This window comes from Arachis ipaensis, chromosome B3, assembly GCF_059453495.1.
Source record: "Arachis ipaensis isolate K30076 ecotype BB chromosome B3, ASM5945349v1, whole genome shotgun sequence".
NCBI classification, from domain to species: Eukaryota; Viridiplantae; Streptophyta; class Magnoliopsida; order Fabales; family Fabaceae; genus Arachis; species Arachis ipaensis.
In genome coordinates this window covers 62,584,347-62,606,185 of record NC_142438.1, presented here as the reverse complement: position 1 = coordinate 62,606,185, position 21,839 = coordinate 62,584,347, and the positions used below count along the sequence as shown (strand labels likewise).

The 21,839-nt window shown below is 38.8% G+C and overlaps 1 protein-coding gene across 1 annotated transcript; it reads right to left on the bottom strand.

The window, feature by feature from the left end:
- Positions 1-19,217: 19,217 nt before the first annotated feature.
- LOC148570867 (uncharacterized) lies at positions 19,218-19,874 on the bottom strand. Its single transcript, XM_088507166.1, has one exon. The coding sequence runs from the start codon at positions 19,872-19,874 to the stop codon at positions 19,218-19,220; it is 657 nt and encodes a 218-aa protein (XP_088363292.1).
- Between the last annotated feature and the right edge of the window lie 1,965 nt (positions 19,875-21,839).

Below are 21,839 nucleotides of genomic sequence, written 5' to 3'. Positions count from 1 at the left end.
TTCTTATTTCCCTTTTCCTTTTCTTTTTGTTGTTGATTTTTGCAATTGTTTTGATTTTCTCTTTATGTTACTAAGATTATATTAGTGTTTTTCTTTGTCTCTTTGTATTGCAAGTGTTGATATTTAATTATGGGTTGATTATGATTGAATTTGAGCATCAATTGTGATAAGCTTGCACATTGCATACCACATGTTTGATTAAATGCCTCAATGAACATTTTGTTTGATTCATATAACATGGCCATCATATGTGTTCAATTTATCTCTTGTTAGGCATATTGTATGAATTGTGCAACTTCAATTATGACTTTTAATGGTAGTTAAGTGAATTCACCAATGCATTTCCTTGTTTGTTGATGTTTGATTTTGGTTACAAATGCATTGTTTTATGTGAAACTCAATTGTCATTGTTTATCTCGGAATTTTGATTCGGTAATCACTTTACAAATGTTCACGTTTAGATGATGTCTTGATCAAACATCTTTTGGCCTTAACTTAGAACATTGCACATGTGGTTACCACTTCTTAAGGATGAGCAAATGACACTTTACTTTGAGTGAATGGTTATTGTTGTTGTACACTCTTTTGCTAATGAAATTTCTCGCCAACAACCTAAACGACCATTACATTCAAGGTGTGTTAATAAATAAATTGGTGCAAGCTTGAAGTTGCTTTTATGTCCATGTTTTAGCCTTGCAACTTAAGCAATTATTTGAGAAGCAATGAGCTTTGACTGATAAGCAGTGTGGTTGCCGTGATATCCGGCCGGTGTGTGTGTTCCAACCGCGCGCATCATTGGAATATACACACCGTGTTTTTTTTTTTGTAAACCACACTATTTTAAAAGCTTCTTCTAACCTTGTTAATTGCTTCCCCAGTTATTTTGTTTCATCAGAGAAGACGCCCTCAAAGAGGAAGGCACCCGTAGCACCACCATCGAGTCTACCAACCTCATCAACTCCTTTACCGGTTCTCCGGTCTCTTCCGGATTTATTCCGAGATATCTTGCACGATATCCACCGCATGGAGCATTTGGAGCACAAGCGTTTTGAGTGGATAGCTGATGCCAGGGTATTTTGGCCAGTTTTACTGACCTTTTCTTTACTGTTTTTAACGTAGTTTCATGCATTTTCTTAGAAAATAAGCTAGTTTTGGGTAGATATTCACTTACATCTTGATTTAAACATACATTGTGCACTTTACATGATTTCATGAGAATTTTGCATGAATTATACGACAAATTAGAGGATGCATGTCTCATGATTTGGATTAGAACTTTGATGCACTTTATTGCTTGACTTCAGGACAAAGGAAGCAAGGAAGAACCACGTTAGGAGCCACGTTAGTCTAACTAACGTGACAACTAACGTGGAATGGGAGCTAGCTTGCAACGTTAATGAGAAAAGTAATCGCCAATAACGCCCTCGAAGCCATCATAACCCACGTTAAGAGTCACGATAACTAAGTTAACGTGAACTCTAACGTGGAAGAAAGAAAATGGAGCCAACGTTAGTGACACTTACCTTTGTCACTTACCACAGTGCATCGCGCGTCCATTCAAGCATTGCCTAGTGTGTGTGCGCACAACCTCCTGTGCGTACGCACGGGTAGAGATTTTCGGCAGAGTGTGCAGACGCACACGTATGTGCATCCGCACAGGTGGACACACATGCCTTCATTAAAATCTCATGTGATGAAATTTTGGTGGTTTGAAAGACCATTTCTGAAGCCATTTATCTCATAAGGAAGGAAAAATGAAGAGAATACTGATGAGCGGATAATTTATACGCTTTTTGGCATTGTTTTTATGTAGTTTTTAGTATAATTTAGTTAGTTTTTAATATATTTTTAGTATTTTCTAAATAAAAATCACATTTATGGACTTTACTATGAGTTTGTGTGTTTTATTGTGATTTCAGGTAATTTCTGGCTGAAATTGAGGGACCTGAGCAAAAATCTGACTCTGAGACTGAAAAAGGACTGCAGATGCTATTGGATTCTGACCTCTCTACACGCAAAGTGGATTTTCTGGAGCTACAGAAACCCAAATAGCGTGCTCTCAATTGTGTTGAAAAGTATACATCTAGGGCTTTCCAGCAATATATAATAGTCCATACTTTCCTCAAAGATAAATGACGTAAACTGGCGTTCAACGCCAGTTCCATGCTCCATTCTGACGTTAAACGCCAGAAACAGGTTACAAGTTAGAGTTAAACCCCCAAAACAGGCTACAACTTGGTGTTTAACTCCAAAAATAGCCTAGGCACGTGTAAATCTCAAGTCTCAGCCCCAGCACACACCAAGTGGGTCCCTGAAGTGAATTTCTGCGCTATCTATCGTAGTTTACTCATTTTCTATAAACCTAGGTTACTAGTTTAGTATTTAAACAAATTTTAGAGATTTATTTGGATCTCATGACATTTTTAGATCTAAACTTTGTATCCTAGACGGTATGTGTCTCTAAACTCCATTGTTGGGGGTGAGGAGTTCTGTTGTGTCTCGATGAATTAATGCAACTATTTCTGTTTTCTATTCAAACACGCTTGTTTCTATCTAAGATATTCATTCGCACTTTAATATGATGAATGTGATGATCTGTGACACTCGTCACCATTCTCAACCTATGAACGCGTGCCTGACAACCACCTCCGTTCTACCTTAGATTGAATGAGTATCTCTTGGGTTCCTGGCTCATGAGTCTGATCGCCTCTCATGACAACAGAACTTTCAGATCCGTGAGACCAGATTCTTCGTGGTATAAGCTAGAATCCATTGGCAGCATTCTTGACATTCGAAAAGTCTAAACCTTGTCTGTGGTATTCCGAGTAGGATCTGGGAAGGGATGACTGCAACGAGCTTCAAAATCGCAAGTGCTGGGCGTAGTGACAAACGCAAAAGGATCGATGGATCCTATTCCATCACAAGTGAGAACCGACAGATGATTAGCCATGTACATGGACCTTTTTCACTGAGAGGATGGATGGTAGCCATTGACAACGGTGATCCACCAATATACAGCTTGCCATGGAAGGAGCCTTGCGTGTGTCAAGAAGATGACGGTAGGAAAGCAGAGATTCAGAAGACAAAGCATCTCCAAAACTCCAACATATTCTCCATTACTGCATAACAAGTATTTATTTCATGCTCTTTTATTCTTCACAATTCAAACTAATAATCATAATTGATATCCTGACTAAGAGTTACAAGATAACCATAGCTTGCTTCAATCCGACAATCTCCATGGGATTCGACCCTTACTAACGTAAGGTATTACTTGGACGACCCAGTGCACTTGCTGGTTAGTGGTACGAGTTTTAGATAGTGTGATTTGCAATTTCGTGCACCAAGTTTTTGGCGCCATTGCCGGAGATTGTTCGAGTTTGGACAACTGACAGTTTATTTTGTTGCTTAGATTAGGAAAAACTTATCTTTTTGATTTAGAGTCATTAAATTAGAGTCTTTTATTTTCTCTTCAAAAATCTTTCGAAAAAATTTTATTTTTCTTTATTAAATTTTAATTTTTCTTTGAGTCTTCTGTTTGAGTTTAGATTCATATTTTAAGTTTGGTGTCAATTACAAGATTTTATTTTCCTTTTTTCGAAGTTGTGTTCATAGTTCTTTCTTGATCTTCAAGTTGTTCTTGCTATTTTTCTTGTTTGATCTTTAGTTTTTCCTGTTCTGTGTCTTTTCTTTTTTTCTTGTGCATTTTCAAATGATCAGTATTCAAAAAATTTATATACATTAAATACCTTTTAAAAAAAAACACGTTAAATTTATAGCTCAGTTGGCTAGAGCGTTGTGCTTATGTTCTTGGTAATTGGGTATCTTCCTTTTAAAACTTTTCCAAAAATAATTTTTCTTTGATTAAATTTTGTGTCAAACTTTTAAGTTTGGTGTTCTCTTGTTATTTTTCTTTAATTCTCGAAAATTTATTTTTAGTTTTCTAAAAGTTTTAAGTTTGGTGTTCTTTTTATGTTCTTGAGTCTTTGAATTTTATTCTTGTTGTTCTTGTGAGTCTTCAAGGTGTTCTTGAGTCTTCTTTGTATTTTGATCTTAAAATTTTTACGTTTGGTGTTCCTTGGTGTTTTCCCTCCAAAATTTTCGAAAAACAAGGAGCATTAGATCTAAAAATTTTAAGTTTTGTGTCTTTTGTGTGTTCTTCTCTTTCCTCATAAAATTCAAAAAAAAAAATATCCTTTCCTTTAATTGCTCATAATTTTCGAATTCATTAGGTTGATTTGGTCAAAATTTTTAAAATCATATCTTTTTCAAAATCTTATCTTATCTTTTCCAATCTCAAATTTTAAAATCTTACTTTTTTCAAATCTTTTTAATTAATTACTTATTTTAATTTTCAATTTCCTTTATATCTATTTTTCTAATTTTTGAAATTATAGTTAATTTTTTTTAATTATTTTATTTTATTTTATTTTCCTTTTAATTTTCGGTATTCAAAAAAAAAATTAAAAAAATAATTTTTTATATACAATCCACATCATCCCCCTTTCTCCATCATGGATCCAAGTAGAAATGAACAGTCTAGAAGAACTCTGAAGTCATATGCTAACCCCATTACTACTGCATATGTGAGTAGCATCTGTATACCTCCCATCAAAGCAAGCAGTTTTGAGCTAAATCCTCAGCTCATTGTCATGGTACAGCAAAATTGTCAGTATTCCGGTCTTCCACAGGAAGAACCTACTGAGTTTCTGGCACAGTTCTTGCAAATTGATGACACAGTGCGTGACAAGGAGGTAGATCAGGATGTATACAGGCTGTTACTATTTCCGTTTGCTGTAAAAGATCAAGCTAATAGGTGGTTAAATAACCAACCCACAACAAGCATAAGAACATGGGCACAGTTATCAGACAAATTCCTGAATCAATATTTCCCTCCAAAAAGGATGACACAGCTAAGGCTGGACATCCAAGGCTTTAAACAAGAGGATGATGAATCCCTTTATAACGCCTGGGAGAGGTACAGAGGGATGCTAAGGAGATGCCCCTCTAAAATGTTTTCAGAGTGGGTGCAATTAGACATCTTCTACTACGGGCTTACAGAGAAAGCTCAAGTATCTCTAGACCACTCAGCTGGTGGATCTATACACATGAGAAAAACTATTGAAAAGGCTCAAGAGCTTATTGATATAGTTGCTAGAAATCAGCATCTGTACATAAGTAGTGGGTCCTCCATAAAAGAAGAAGCCGAAGCAGCATCTACTGAACTTGGTCCTCCAGAACAAGTTGCTGAATTCAATCAACAATTGTGTTTTCTAACAAAACAGCTAGCAGAATTCAAGGAGATGCTACAAGACACTAAACATGCTAATAAAAATATGGAAGCACAATTGAATCAGACAAAATAGCAATTATCAAAGCAGATAACAGAAGAGTACCAGGTAGTTCAATTAAGAAGTGAGAAAATATTAAATACCTCACTTCAGAGCAGCAGAAAGCCAAGAAAAGAACAACTGACAGAGGATGAGCAAAATATTATCCAAAATCCCTCTGAGGACAGTAAGAGCCCAGAGAGGAATAACTCTGGTGTTCAAACGCCAAAAACAGGCAAGGAGCTGGCGTCAAACGCCCAATGGAAGCTCAGTTCTGGTGTTCAAACGCCAGAAACAGGTAAAAAGTTGGCATCCAGCGCCAATCCAGCTTCCAACCCTGTCATTCAAATGCCAGTGAGGGATCAGACACACATAAGTGCTGATAGCAACCCCTCTAAAAAGGCTTCTCCAACCAACTCTGTAGAAAATAAACCTGCAGCAACTAAGGTTGAGGAATACAAAGCCAAGATGCCTTATCCTCAAAAACTCCGCTAAGAGAAGCAGGATAAGTAATTTGCCCGCTTCACAGACTATCTCAGGACCCTTGAAATAAAGATTCCGTTTGCAGAGGCACTTGAGCAAATACCCTCTTATGCCAAGTTCATGAAAGAGATCTTGAGTCATAAGAAGGATTGGAGAGAAACTAAAAGAGTTCTCCTCACTGAAGAATGCAGTGTAGTCATTCTGAAAAGCTTCCCAGAAAAGCTTAAAGATCCCGGGAGCTTTATGAAACCATGCATATTAGAGGGTAATTCCACCAAGACATCTTTATGTGATCTTGGGGCAAGTATCAACCTAATACCTGCATCCACTATCAGAAAGCTTGGTTTAACTGAAGAAGTCAAACCAACCCGGTTATGTCTCCAACTTGCTGATGGCTCCATTAAATACCCATCAGGCGTGACTGAAGACATGCTTGTCAGGGTTGGGCCATTCGCCTTTCCCACTGACTTTGTAGTGCTGGAAATGGAGGAGCACAAGAGTGCTACTCTCATTCTAGGAAGACCTTTCCTAGCAACTGGACGAACTCTCATTGATGTCCAAAAGGGGGAAGTAACCCTGAGAGTCAATGAGGATGAGTTTAAGTTAAATGCTGTCAAAGCCATGCAGCATCCAGACACACCAAAAGACTGAATGAAAGTTGATCTTATTGACTCTTTGGTAGAGGAGATCAACATGGCTGAGAGTCTCGAATCAGAGCTAGAAAACATCTTTAAAGATGTCCAGCCTGATGTGGAGGATTCAGAGGAAATAAAAGAGCCTCTGAAAATTCCTCAGGAAGAGAAAAAACCTCCTAAACCCGAGCTCAAACCACTACCACAATCCCTGAAATATGCATTTCTGGGAGAAGGTGACACTTTTCCAGTGATCATAAGCTCTGCTTTAAATCCATAGGAAGAGGAAGCACTACTTCAAGTGCTAAGGACACACAAGACAGCTCTTGGGTAGTTCATAAGTGATCTTAAGGGCATCAGCCCAGCAAGATGCATGTACAAGATCCTATTGGAGGACAATGCTAAGTCAGTGGTTCAACCACAGAGGCGGCTAAATCCAGCCATGAAGGAAGTGGTGCAGAAAGAGGTCACCAAGGTACTGGAGGCTGAGATTATTTATCCTATTTCTAATAGCCCCTGGGTGAGCCTTGTCCAAGTTGTTCCCAAGAAGGGAGGCATGACAGTTGTTCATAATGAAAAAAATAAACTGGTTCCTACAAGAATAGTTACAGGGTGGCGTATGTGTATTGACTACAGAAGGCTCAACACAGCCACCAGGAAGGATCACTTTCCTTTACCATTCATAGACCAGATGCTAGAGAGACTAGCAGGTCATGAATATTACTGCTTTTTGGATGGCTATTCAGGCTACAACCAAATTGCAGTAGATCATCAGGACCAAGAGAAAACAGCATTCACATGTCCTTCTGGAGTGTTTGCCTACAGAAGGATGCCTTTTGGTCTGTGCAATGCACCTGTAACCTTTCAGAGGTGCATGCTCTCTATCTTCTCTGATATGGTAGAGAAATTCTTGGAAGTCTTCATGGATGACCTTTCAGTATTTGGAGACTCATTCAGCTCCTGCCTTGACCATTTAGCACTTGTTCTGAAAAGATGCCAAGAGACTAACCTAGTTTTAAACTAGAAAAATGTCACTTTATGGTGACTGAAGGAATTGTCCTTGGACATAAAATTTCAAACAAGGGAATAGAGGTGGATCAAGCTAAAGTGGAAGTAATTGAAAAATTACTACCACCTGCCAATGTTAAGGCAATCAGAAGCTTTTCTGGGGCATGCAGGATTCTATAGGAGGTTTATAAAGGATTTTTCAAAAATTGAAAAACCTTTGAGCAATCTGCTAGCTGTTGACACGCCATTTGTGTTTCACAGAGTGTCTGCAGGCATTTAAAACTCTGAAAGCTAAGCTGGTCACAGCACCAGTTATTTCTGCACCAGACTGGACATTACCATTTGAACTAATGTGTGATGCCAGTGACCATGCCATTGGTGCAGTACTGGGACAGAGGCATAACAAGCTTCTGCATATCATTTATTATGCTAGCCGTATTTTAAATGATACCCAAAAAAATTACACAACCACAGGAAAAGAATTGCTTGCAGTGGTTTATGCCATTGACAAGTTTAGATCATACTTAATAGGATCAAAAGTGATTGTGTACACTGACCATGCTGCTCTTAAATATCTACTCACAAAGCAGGATTCAAAACCCAGGCTCATAAGATGGGTGTTGCTTCTGCAAGAGTTTGATATAGAAATAAGAGACAGAAAAGGGACAGAGAACCAAGTGGTTAATCATCTGTCCCGAATAGAGCCAGTAGAAGGGACGTCCTTTCCCTCTATTGAGATCTCTGAAACCTTTTCGGATGAGCAACTGTTTGCCATTCAGGAAACACCATGGTTTGCAGACATTGAAAACTATAAAGCTGCAAGATTCATACCCAAGGAGTACAGCAGGCAACAAAAGAAAAAATTAATTACTGATGCAAAGTACTACTTGTGAGATGAACCCTATCTCTTTAAGAGATGTGCAGACAGAATAATTCGTAGGTGTGTACCTAGAGAAGAAGCACAGAAGATTTTATGGCATTGCCATAGGTCACAATATGGAGGCCATTTCGGAGGTGAGCGAACAGCCACCAAGGTCCTCCAACGTGGCTTCTACTGGCCTACCCTCTATAGAGATTCCTGAGCGTTTGTACGTAACTGTGACAGTTGCCAGAGGGCTGGTAATCTGCCTCATGGTTACGCCATGCCTCAACAAGGAATCTTGGAGATTGAGTTGTTTGATGTATGGGGTATTGACTTCATGGGGCCTTTCCCACCATCATACTCAAACACATATATTCTGGTGGCAGTAGACTATGTATCTAAATGGTAGAGGCAATTGCAACACCCACTAATGATACTAAGACAGTGCTAAAATTCCTCCAGAAACATATCTTCAGCAGGTTTAATGTCCCTAGAGCACTAATCAGTGATGGGGGCACTCACTTCTGCAATAAACAGCTCTACTTTGCTATGGTCCGATATGGAATTAGCCACAAAATAGCAACTCCATATCATCCACAGACAAACGGGCAGGCTGAAGTCTCTAATAGAGAACTAAAAAGAATCCTGGAATGGACTGTAATTACCCGTAGAAGGGATTGGGCAAGAATCTTGGATGAGGCTCTGTGGGCATACAGAACAGCATTCAAGACTCCTATAGGGACCTCTCCATACCAACTTGTGTATGGTAAGGCCTGTCATCTGCCCGTGGAACTGGAGCGCAAGGCCTACTGGGCAACTAGATTCCTAAACTTTGATGCTAAATTAGCTGGAGAAAAAAGATTGCTCCAGCTGAATGAGCTAGAGGAATTTAGACTCACTGCTTTCGAAAATGCCAAGCTTTACAAAGAGAAAGCAAAAAGGTGGCATGACAGAAAGCTGTCATCTAGAGTCTTTGAACCAGGACAGAAGGTTTTGCTGTTTAAATCTAGGCTCAGCCTATTCCCCGGGAAACTGAAATCCCGGTGGAAGGGACCATATGTGATTACAAGTGTGTCACCATATGGCTATGTGGAGCTTCAAGACATTGATTCTTTATAGAAGTTCATTGTTAATGGACAGAGAAACAAGCATTATCTTGAAGGCAATGTTGAGCAAGAGTGCTCAAAGCTGAGGCTAGATTAAAAGCTCAGCATGGTCCAGCTAAAGACAATAAAGAAGTGCTTGCTGGGAGGCAACCCAGCCATTAGCAAAGCCTATTCTTTTTATTTATTTAAATAATAATTATACAAGTTTAATATAAATAATCTTCAAGGTAAAGAATCAATTGCATAAGTTCACCGGGTTACAAAAGGATTCAGAGTACAAAACAGGATGAAGGAGCTCACTGGCAAGAAAATGCCAGTAAGAGGTATATTTAGGCATTAAATGCCCAAAAGAAGCATCTACTGGGCGTTTAACGCCAGTAATGATACCTTTCTGGGCGTTAAACGCCAAAATAGGTGCCATTCTGGGCGTTTAACACCACACTTACAGCATCCTGAGCGTTCAGAAAAACGCCCAGTGACGAAAGATTTCTAGCGTTTAACACCAGCCAGAAGCAACAACTGGGCGTTAAACGCCCAAAAGAGGCTACAGATGGGCGTTTAACGCCCAAAACAAGCAGCAGTTGGGCATTTAACGCCAGGATTGTGGAGGGGAGGAAGTTTTTGTTCCCAACTTGATTTTTTTCAAATTTTCATATTTCCATCCATACTTTCTTGCATAAACATGTTCCCATACTTTCCTTTTTCAAACTCTTTTCCAAAAATATTAAAAATATCTTAATCCTAAAATTAAATCTTCCTCAATTCTTCTTCAACTTCTTTTCAAATCTTTTTCAAAACAAATCTATCTTTTTCAAATCTTTTCAACTCATCAATATATTTTTCAAATCTTCACAATATCTTTTTTTTAAAAAACAAATCTATCTTTTTCAAATATCTTTCATATCTTTTCAATCTTAAATTACATCTTTTTTTTCCTATCATACTTATCTTTTACAAATCACATTTTCTATCATATCTTTTTCAAAAATTTTTGAAAACCCACCCCCTCCCTTTAAATCCTCGTTTGGCCTCCCTCCTCTCCTCCACAATTCGAACATGGCTCTTCCTATATCCCTCTCTTTTCCTTTCTTTTGCTTGAGAACAAGCAAACCTCTAAGTTTGGTGTGTTTATCCGTGATCACTAAGCCAACACCCACTAAGATCATGGTTCCTAAGGGAAAACAAACCACCTCAAGAGGCAAGAAAGAGAATATTCCAAAACCACTTTAGAATCAAGGGAAGTTCTTAACCAAAGAACATTCAGACCATTACTACAAAATAATAGGTCTAAGGTCACTGATCCTGGAAGTTAAATTCGATTTGAAAGAAGACGAATATCCGGAGATCCAAGAGCAAATTCGAAACAGGAGCTAGGAAATCCTAGCTAATCCTGAGACAAAGGTGGAAAGAAACATGGTTCAGGAATTCTACTCTAATCTATGGCAGACAGACAGGCAGAGAATAGCTGGAACCGTATTCTATGACTATCGAACTCTGGTCAGAGGGAAGATTGTTCACATCCACCTTGACAAAATAAGAGAGATCTTCAAGCTGCCTCAACTGCAAGATGACCCGGACTCCTTTAATAGGAGAATGATGAGACCAAATAAGAGCTTAGACAAAATTCTAGAGGACATATACCTCCATGGAGCCCAATGGACAACCAACACAAAGGGTGTCCCAAACCAACTTAAGAGAGGAGATCTCAAACCAGTCGCCAAAGGCTGGCTGGACTTCATTGGGCATTCTATACTGCCCACCAGCAACCGCTCTGAAGTCACCATCAAAAGAGCAGTGATGATTCATTGCATTATGTTGGGAAAAGAAGTGGAAGTTCATCAGCTGATTTCTTGTGAGCTTTACACAATTGCAAACAAGAACTCCAAAGATGCCAGATTGGCTTATCCAAGCTTAATCTCTCTGCTATGTAAAGATACTAGGGTAAAGATGGGAGTAGATGAGTATATCTCAGTTGAGCAACCAATCACAAAAAAGTCAATGAAAGGACAACAAGTGCAGGACGATCCCATCAAGAGGAGAGCATAGGAGTTCCTCCCGGAAATCCCTCAAATTGAATACTGGGGGCGCCTAGAAGCATCCATCACCAAGTTGCAAGAAGCTATGGATCAACTGAAGGAAGAATAGCAAAATCAAAACAGCATGCTCTGCAAACTGCTTAGGGAACAAGAAGAGCAAGGGCATGAACTGAAGGAACTAAAACGCCAGAAGCTATCTCTTGAAGGGCCAAGCACCCCACAGACTAAAGAGGCATCTACCTCCCAAAATAAAGGTTGTTGAGTCCTAACTCTGTGATAACCTTTTATCCATTTTTAAGAGTACATGAGTATTTGAATTAGAGTCATTTGTCTTTATGTCTTTAATTTTCTCTCTTTTATCACTGATTGTCTGCTTTTATGCCTATTTTATATTATTTCTATTAAATAATGAATGAAGATTAGAGTCCATGCCTTAAAGTTATGAATGCCTTATGAATCCATCACCTTTCTTAAATGAAAAATGTTTTTAAACATAAAAGAACAAGAAGTACATGATTTCGAATTCATCCTTGAAACTAGTTTAATTATTTTGATGTGGTGACAATACTTTTTGTTTTCTGAATGAATACTTGAACAGTGCATATGTCTTTTGAATTTGTTGTTTATAAATGTTAAAATTGTTGGCTCTTAAAAGAATGATGAAAAAAGAGAAATGTTATTTGATGATCTAAAAAATCATAAAAATGATTCTTGAAGCAAGAAAAAGCAGTGAATAGAGAAAAGCTTGTGAAAAAAAAAGCAAGCAGAAAAAGTCAATAGCCCTTAAAACCAAAAGGCAAGGATAAAAGGGATCCAAGGCTTTGAGCATCAGTGGATAGGAGGGCCCAAAGGAATAAAATCCTGGCCTAAGTGGCTAAACCAAGCTGTCCCTAACCATGTGCTTGTGGCGTGAAGGTGTCAAGTGAAAAGCTTGAGACTGAGCGGTTAAAGTCGAGGTCCAAAGCAAAAATAGAGTGTGCTTAAGAACCCTGGACACCTCTAATTGGGGACTTTAGCAAAGCTGAGTCACAATCTGAAAAGGTTTACCCAATTATGTGTCTGTGGCATTTATGTATCCGGTGGTAATACTGGAAAACAAAGTGCTTAGGGCCACGGCCAAGACTCATAAAGTAGCTGTGTTCAAGAATCAACATACTAAACTAGGAGAATAAATAACACTATCTGAATTCTGAGTTCCTATAGATGCCAATCATTCTGAACTTCAAAGGATAAAGTGAGATGCCAAAACTGTTCAGAGGCAAAAAGCTACTAGTCCCGCTCATCTGATTGGAGCTAAGTTTCATTGATATTTTGGGATTTATAGTATATTCTCTTCTTTTTATCCTATTTGATTTTTAGTTTCTTGGGGACAAGCAACAATTTAAGTTTGGTGTTGTGATGAGCGAAAAATTTATACGCTTTTTGGCATTGTTTTTATGTAGTTTTTAGTATGATTTAGTTAGTTTTTAATATATTTTTAGTAGTTTTTAAATAAAAATCATATTTCTAGAATTTACCATGAGTTTGTGTGTTTTTCCTGTGATTTCAGGTAATTTCTGGCTGAAATGGAGGGACCTGAGCAAAAATCTGATTCTGAGGCTGAAAAGGGACTGCAGATGCTGTTGGATTCTTACCTCCCTGCACTCAAAGTGGATTTTATGGAGCTACAGAAACCCAAATGGCGCGCTCTCAATTGCTTTGGAAAGTAGACATCCAGGGCTTTCCAGCAATATATAATAGTCCATACTTTGCTCAAAGATAAATGACGTAAACTGGCGTTCAATGCCAGTTTCATGCTCCATTCTGGCGTTAAACGCCAGAAACAGGTTACAAGTTGGAGTTAAACGCCCAAAACAGGCTACAACTTGGCGTTTAACTCCAGAAACAGCCTAGGCACGTGTAAAGCTCAAGTCTCAGCCCCAGCACCCACCAAGTGGGTCCCGGAAGTGGATTTCTGCACTATCTATCGTAGTTTACTCATTTTCTGTAAACCTAGGTTACTAGTTTAGTATTTAAACAACTTTTAGAGATTTATTTGGATCTCATGACATTTTTAGATCTGAACTTTGTATCCTAGACGGTATGAGTCTCTAAACTCCATTGTTGGGGGTGAGGAGCTCTGCTGTGTCTCGATGAATTAATGCAACTATTTCTGTTTTCTATTCAAACACGCTTGTTTCTATCTAAGATATTCATTCGCACTTCAATATGATGAATGTGATGATCCGTGACACTCATCACCATTCTCAACCTATGAACGCATGCCTGACAACCACCTCCGTTCTACCTTAGATTGAATGAGTATCTCTTGGGTTCCTGGCTCATGAGTCTGATCGCCTCTCTTGACAACAGAACTTTAAGATCCGTGAGACCAGAGTCTTCGTGATATAAGCTAGAATCTATTGGCAGCATTCTTGAGATCCGGAAAGTCTAAACCTTGTCTGTGTTATTCTGAGTAGGATCCGAGAAGGGATGACTGCAACGAGCTTCAAACTCGCGAATGCTGGGTGTAGTGACAGACGCAAAAGGATCGATAGATCCTATTCCATCACAAGTGAGAACCGACAGATGATTAGCCATGTACATGGACCTTTTTCACTGAGAGGATGGATGGTAGCCATTGACAACGGTGGTCCACCAACATACAGTTTGTCATGGAAGGAGCCTTGCGTGCATGAAGAAGATGACGGTAGGAAAGCAGAGATTCAGAAGACAAAGCATCTCCAAAACTCTAATATATTCTCCATTACTGCATAACAAGTATTTATTTCATGCTCTTTTATTCTTCGCAATTCAAACTAATAATCATAATTGATATCCTGACTAAGAGTTACAAGATAACCATAGCTTGCTTCAAACCGACAATCTCCGTGGGATTCGACCCTTACTCACATAAGGTATTACTTGGACGACCCAGTGCACTTGCTGCTTAGTGGTACAAGTTGTAAAAAGTGTGATTTGCAATTTTGTGCACCAAATACCATAGCATAACATTAGTGTAGGTTAGGAGTAGCGGTAGATAGCTTTAGTATAGTTTTTCTTTAAGTTTTTCATCATCTCTGCTAGGGTTTATACTAGGGTTACTCTTTATAGTTACATTGTTTTTACTCTTTCTTATAATTCAAGTTATAGTTCAATTTCACTTCTCTTTTACAATTTCTATTTCTTGTTGATGAATTTGATTATTAATGATTGCTACATGCTTTCTTGAGTCTTTATTGTTGATTGAGATCATTTGTTGCTTTTGGTTCCAAGCTTTTTCTCATTTTTCCCATATTTAAGGTTTTTGCCCACCAGGAACTACTTGGTGTGCGTGCACTTCACCTATGCGAGCGCCACCAGCAGAAAGCATATCCTAGTGCGTGCGTGCACACCATGGCGTGCGTATGCAGACTTTCAAAAAAGCACCAGGTGTACGTGCGCACAAAGGCATGCGTACGCACAGGTAAAGTTTTTGCTACTGCTGGGTGCGTGCACATAGCAGTGTGCGTAGGCACATACCAGAAAACCTGATTCTACTGCATCTTAGAAAGTTTTCAGTTTTTAGCACCACATTTCTGGCATCCATAACTTCCTCTATAGAATTTGGTTTTTCGCAAAATTTATATCATTCTCAAGCTTATAAAACCCTCTTTAGTTTGAAATAATTCTCATTTTCATCCAAACTTTGAGGAGAAAGTTATGGACTACCAAAGTTCATCAAAAATCAATTCTTACCAAAATATACCAAACCTCCACTTTTACCAAAATCTCATTTTCAACCAAAACAATTCCCATGCCATTAATCACCAAACCTGCACTTTCCAACATAATATATCCTTTTTCATTACCACACCAACCACAATCACAATTATGCGTCATACCAATCAATGAAACTCATACATTTCCCAAAATTCACCATTCAAACTATAAGTAACAGCTTTCAAATTCACTTACTTATATCCTCAAATCATGCAACAACAATCCATCTATCATCACTAACCAACCAACAAGCATCAAATCAAGCACGTTCATCAACAAGATACTAAACATCAAATATACACCTGCATTCCAACTTATCCTATGGTTCTCTAGCCTAAGTTTTCACACGACATTATATATTGTACATGCGCAACCTAAACCATACCTTGGCCGCTTTTACTTATTGTCCAAAGCCACACTTAAGCCACATACACAGCTCCTCAATCCATAAGATCACCAAGACTTGACACCAATCGAAGGCCTCCAATGTCCACAATATCAAATTCCAATTACAACACACCACCTAATACAAATATACAACACATATATATAGCCAACTCAATATCTATTGGACAAATTCAGAATTTAGATAGAGTTATAGTTTCCTCACCTTACCCATGCTTTGTATAAGCAAGAGTGAACATGTTCCTCAAGCTAATTCAAACCTAAATACCGAAATTTGACAATTTTCAATACCTTTGTTCATAGATTTCGAAACTGAAAGTGAAGAAATTGAGGAAGAAAACATGGCTTCCTTACCTCACAAGGTTCCGGGCTTTGTAAAGCTCAACGACGCGAATGCGTGGTCATAAACGGTGTGGCAATCGGAGCTCCGGATCAAAAGTTACATGAATTTGAATGAAATCAAGGGTTTTTGTGAATTTAATTTCCTTCTTCTCCCTTGTCGCTGAGCTTCAGCATTCTTTGCATGCAGAGGAAGGATAAGTGAGCTGAAGCTCACTTAAATGAGTGGTTGGTTGGGCCCATGGGCCCAGTTTGGATTCGGTTCGACCGGTTTGGCTCGTTCGACCCAATCTTGGGCCAAATTCTTTGAAATTAGTGTCAAAATTCTCGATTTGATAAGCTTTATCCTAATTTAATATAAAATTCACATTTTTAATTTTCTTTATTAAAATTTAATTTGTTGACTAATTATTTGCTAATTTTACGGGGTTTACATCCTACCCACCTAATTAAGAATTTTGTCCTCAAAATTCAAATTCAATTATCTGAAAATAGGTGTGGGTAGTCCTTTGGCATATTCAGAGTTTCTTGAAGCTGACCTCGTTACTCGGAACGTCTATCTCCTTTCATTTAAACTGGCTTAGGTTGTAAGACATGAATTTGTTTTAGAAGCGTGTTTCAGAAGTTACGAAATATGGAGTACATTGAATAGGTTCGAAAGGACGGCAGAAAACTACTTGGCATGCCACTGACCTTCAACACTCTCTAAAAATTGAAATGGGCTAACTTAGCGAGGTTCAACTTCTTAGTTTTTGATTGCTCATCCAATTCTAGTTCGTTGAAGTAATCTTCAGAAATAGGTATCCTCTTCCTTCCAACTTGAGAAGTCTTCTTTTAGATATGCCTAACTCTTTTGTCGGCTTTCATAATGAGAATCCTTACTCAAATTTGCATAACTTTTTCTCCGTTGTCTCGGCTATCAAATTCAGGAACTAAGACGTTTGATGCTCTAGTTTCCAATTAATACATAGGTGTTTAGCGTACTGTGAAGTCTCACCTTCTCCCTGATGTATAGTCTCGTTAATATCCCTAATAAATAGTTTGCTCTGATGGGCAAAATGGGCTTGGTCACTTGACCCACGATTTCCTAATAGCATTACTTTTTGTCCTCAACCTCGGTAATCTATTACGAAATCGATAGGTATTCTCTTTTATCTTTAACATAGAACCTTCGACGGTTGTAGCATTTCGAACGGCTTCGGATGGTCTCTCTTTTCTTTTTCATGCTTCAAACATGTAATAACATGGATTGCCACTTCCTTCTCTACTTCTGGTTGCTCAAAATACCTTCTTGGATTCGTGGTACGTTTTATTAAGTTCAGAGCTAATTCAAAAATCCTCTCTCGTAAGTTTCGGACAATAGTTTCTCGTCTCAACTTTCGATTTCGACACATAACTCTCTCTTGGTATCCACTTAATTCAACATGCTTCAATTATTGCGCTCCCTAAATTCTTGAATCTACGATCTCTATTTCGGCATTCGGTATATAAATCTCTTCTTAATTCTCTTTTGTTTACCAGACTTCGACATCTTTGGCGGCTCCTTATTGTCTCATTACGCGTCTCGTATCTCATCAATACCACATTGTAAACTGGCAATGGATTTAGTCTGACACTTCCACTCCACACTCTCATTCTCCAACTTAGAACTTTAACTCATCTAACATTCCCTCCTTTGAAATATATGTCCAAGAATTCCTTAGAAACTTCTTGCTTAGGACGTCTACTACAACCTCATGATGTTGCATCAGCACGCATCTCAAGTCCTCCAATAATACATCGTATTCATTCCCTAAATGCTTCATTAGGCTTAAGTGTTATAAGCATTGACATAAAGATCAATCTTCTATCTATGGCTCGGAGGCTTCCATCATATCCTAGTATTTCGTTCACATGGTTCACCTCATTTGATCTATCTAGTCACGGGCAATACGATCGGCGAGGATTAAGGCTCTAAATTCCCTAGTAATATCGCTGGTTCATTTTCATGTTCAAAAGTCTTGCTTTAAAGAATTGACACTCTAATAGTTGCATCCAAGAGTTATGCGTGACACAAAATCCAATACGAGTTGATTTTTCAAAGAAATGTTATGTTCAAAGAGATGAACGAGTAATATGAACAATGTTCACAAGGAATCAAAAGAAAGTCTTGCATACAGTTAGCCGGAGTTGTACAGAACTAATGAAATGCACAAGAAGAGAAACCTAGTTGCATCTCAGCGGAGAAGTTCAAATCGAAGCTTGAATAAAAAGAATAAGACATATCTAATTAAATAGGTTCTAGTTGGCCTTAAAGGAATGCGAGTTTCTACAAGAGAGCAACTTCACGCACCGCAGGTTTCCAGGATTAAAAGATTATGTGATTATATTAGGATGAGTCCAGGCTTATTCCAAAAGAGGCAAGCTTTATACAAGTAAGGAATAAAATTAGAAGAATGATGAATTGGGCTTTTACAGGAAAAGATTCAAGATAGAGTTTTCAATGTAAGCTATAAGAGAAAAGTTAGATTAAGTCATGAAGATTAGTTGGCACACTCTCACGAAGAAACACTTAGTTGGACAATTCTCTCTTCTAGTACTCCATTTAACTCGATCCTGAGTTCTACTGATTATAATGATGTCTTCACTTATGGTGCAATCAACACTGATCCGACTTTCAGCACTAAGTCTATCGCAAACTCATGTTCTCTCTAAGGTGGAAATTCTGGTACATCTTCAAGAATGGTCTCAAAAACTCTCTCGTATAGAAATTTGATCTCACCTTTACTTGTCTCTTAACAAATTAGCAACTAAAGGTTGAATCCGCTCTATTCCTCTTCCTCGAAGCCTTAAGGTCACTGGGTTTCAAACGGTAACTCCGCATAGCTCTTGACAGTTCCAATTCTTTAGGTATAATCCACCCTGCTTCCACTGCGTCATTCTGATTCTTAGCCTTCAAGAACCTAGCCACTTCTCTAGGTTGGCTAAGTATCACTCCGTTTCAACAACTAATAGCCTTCAACCAACTATCGACTTGGGCTTTACGCTTATCAACACTTATCATGTATTACGAATGAATATCACATATTAATGATATGCAAGGAAGTTCGAAATTCCACTGGTATTTCATGGTTACCTCTGGTCTGAGAATCGGATTCGGCTGCATCCTGGCGTTTCCTGTGGGGACAGTCTTGAGCTATATGCCCTGGCTTCCCGCACTTGTAACATACATCTGGCCTGGCCCTATGCGGCTCGTCTAGAGCAGTATCTTCATAGCCTTCATGTAGCATCACCTACTACATGGAGTAACCTTCTGGAAATTGGCTCTTCTTAACTAATTCAGTGAAATTCGTTAGCCTTTGCGAATACACGTAGTTAAAGATATCTCTCCTAAGTCCTTTCTCATACTGAGCACACATCCACTCCTCACAGTCGGCTGGATTTCCTTGACAAACTCTTGAGAAATGGCAAAGGTTGTCGAATTCATGGGTATATTCAGCAACGGACATATCCTTTTGCTTCAGCTGCGTTAACTCCAACCCCTTTGCAGTGTGAAGTGCATGCAAGAAATATTTCTCGTAAAATTTCGTCTTGAATTTACTCCAAGGGACATCTGTTAACTCCACCTGCAAGGTATGACATAACACCTGCCACCAATTCTGAGAATCTCCCTCTAACATGTAGGTCACTATTTCCACTAACTGTATTTCAGGAACGTGCTCAGTGTACAAAAACCTCTCCATGTCTCGAAACCACTGATCAGCCTCCAACGCATTGGTACTTACATTAAACTGAGGTGGACCACTCTTGAGGAAATCAGTAAGGGTCATAGATCTATAGCATTTACCTATGTTGCTTCCATCAGCACCTGAGCTTCCATCTCGAGGTCCTTGCATCGGTTCGGTCATAAGATTTTCCCTCCAGTTACCTCGCTCGGTTCCCCAAGATGACATTTGGTCCCTGTTCACACCAAACAATTGATATTAAGGTGATCTGTCTCAATATCTCAAGTTTAGTGCTTAAGAGTCCCAAATGCATGCTCACGAACATGTATGCTACACATATCAGTTAGATATCCTAATAGCACATAGACACACACACAGAGATTGTACAAGAGCATAATCAGTCCGTCCTCAGGCTCTATAGGAATGAACTGCTCTGAAACCATAATGTAACACCCTACCACATAGAGTCTTACGCTTAAGTCATAAAGCTAAGGTGGCAAGGTATTACGACCTCTAACAGTAATAATTTATATATATATATATATATAATGGTATTGAAAAGGAGTAATATACGAGGAGCCTTGAAAAACAGGTAAAACAAAATCATAAAATAAAAAGCGCAACGCTCAGAAAATGAGGTACTTGCATGCAAAGAAATCTAAAGTTTAGAAGTACAGAATAAACAGAAAGTGAGAATAGAGAACCAAGGATACAAAATAACTAGCTGCTAACTCAGCCTGCGAAGCCAAGGCTGGCCGGAGAATATTTATATATATATATATATATATATATATATATATATATATATACATATTCCAAAAACCCAAAATACATAAATGAAAACCCTAACTCTCCTTAAACCTCTAAGAGGAACAAATAAACAAGTTATTCGGAGAGAAAGTTAAGTACACATATACGTAAACTAAACAGCAAAAGAAACCCAGAACCCACTTCACTTCAGAAGTCCAGATGCCTACTGAGGAGCCTTCGGACCTGCATCTGAAAAATAAGAACACAGTATAGAGTGAGAATCGGAGGTTCTCAGCATGGTAAAGGTGCCACGCACATAGTATATAAGGTCCTGGGAATGCCAGAGGCAATCCTAGAACGCCAACTCTCAAATTATAAAGCTTAAATTACTAAACAGAAGTCATAAAAAAGTGGTCTTCTAGGGAAATCTAAACCTAGCTTAAACTTTAACTTTAACTCTAAACCTGCCTACCTTTCCTCCGCACCTCTATCTCCGATGATTTATGTTCCGAGGGTTACCTGAAACTGTAGGTCGATCTCGGACGAGATCTTCTATACTGGTCGGAGATGACGTGTCTGGCTGATGGGTGGCGGCCGGAGCTGTCGTGTCTGACTTGTTGGACTGGCTGCACTGCTGATTCTTAGTCACTGAAGGGTGGGGGGTACCTGCAAGAGACTCCGATGCTTAAGTTAGCATGGGTATTAAACAGGTTTTTAGTAGAATCAGAGTATGAGTTATACCTGGGTGCTCCAGTGTATTTATAATGGTGAGAAGTGACCTTTTTAGATAAGATAAGTTAGTTATCTTATCATTGAGTTGAGCTCAGCTTATCTTTTAAGGGAACCGCCCTTATCTCTATAGGCTTGGACTGCCTTTGGATTTGGGTCGTGTTCCTCTATTTAGGCCCCTTACTGGGCTTTTCTGTCGATTCGATCGACCTCTTTGAGAAGAGGTCGAAAGCCTGACTTGAAGAGATCGGTTGCTTTATTACTGAACATCCCAGATCGGGTAGCTCGACCCAGGGTATGAATAGTGCCCCTGCTTGAGCTCGGTCTTCTGCTTTGAGGTCGAATCTTTGACTTCGATCTTTCTCTAGCGAAGCCGAACACGAGCATTTTGTCGATTCCTTTCTTTGTAGAGCCTTTTTTGAATGTGGAACATTTTCTTCTAAAAGCGCGCGCATTTTACATCAGCGCTTTGTTCTTGAGAACGTGTGAGGGTTTAATACCTTCATTAATTGATATTAATTGCCCCGTTTCCCTTGGCTTTTATTTTGAATTTTTGCAATCAGAAACGGTTTCTCTCCTTCATTTTGCTTTGTAACTTCTCCCTTCGTTTTCTCGCTTTCTGTTTTTTGCCTATAGCTTGGCCTTTTCTTTGTGTTGCGGCGTCATTCAGCGATTTGGTGATTCCTTCTTTCCATCTTCAATTTTTCTGAAGCT

What these genes read in the sequence shown, in the direction of transcription:
- LOC148570867 (XM_088507166.1), bottom strand. Translation starts at nt 19,874, where the DNA reads ATGTCATCTTGGGGAACCGAGCGAGGTAACTGGAGGGAAAATCTTATG.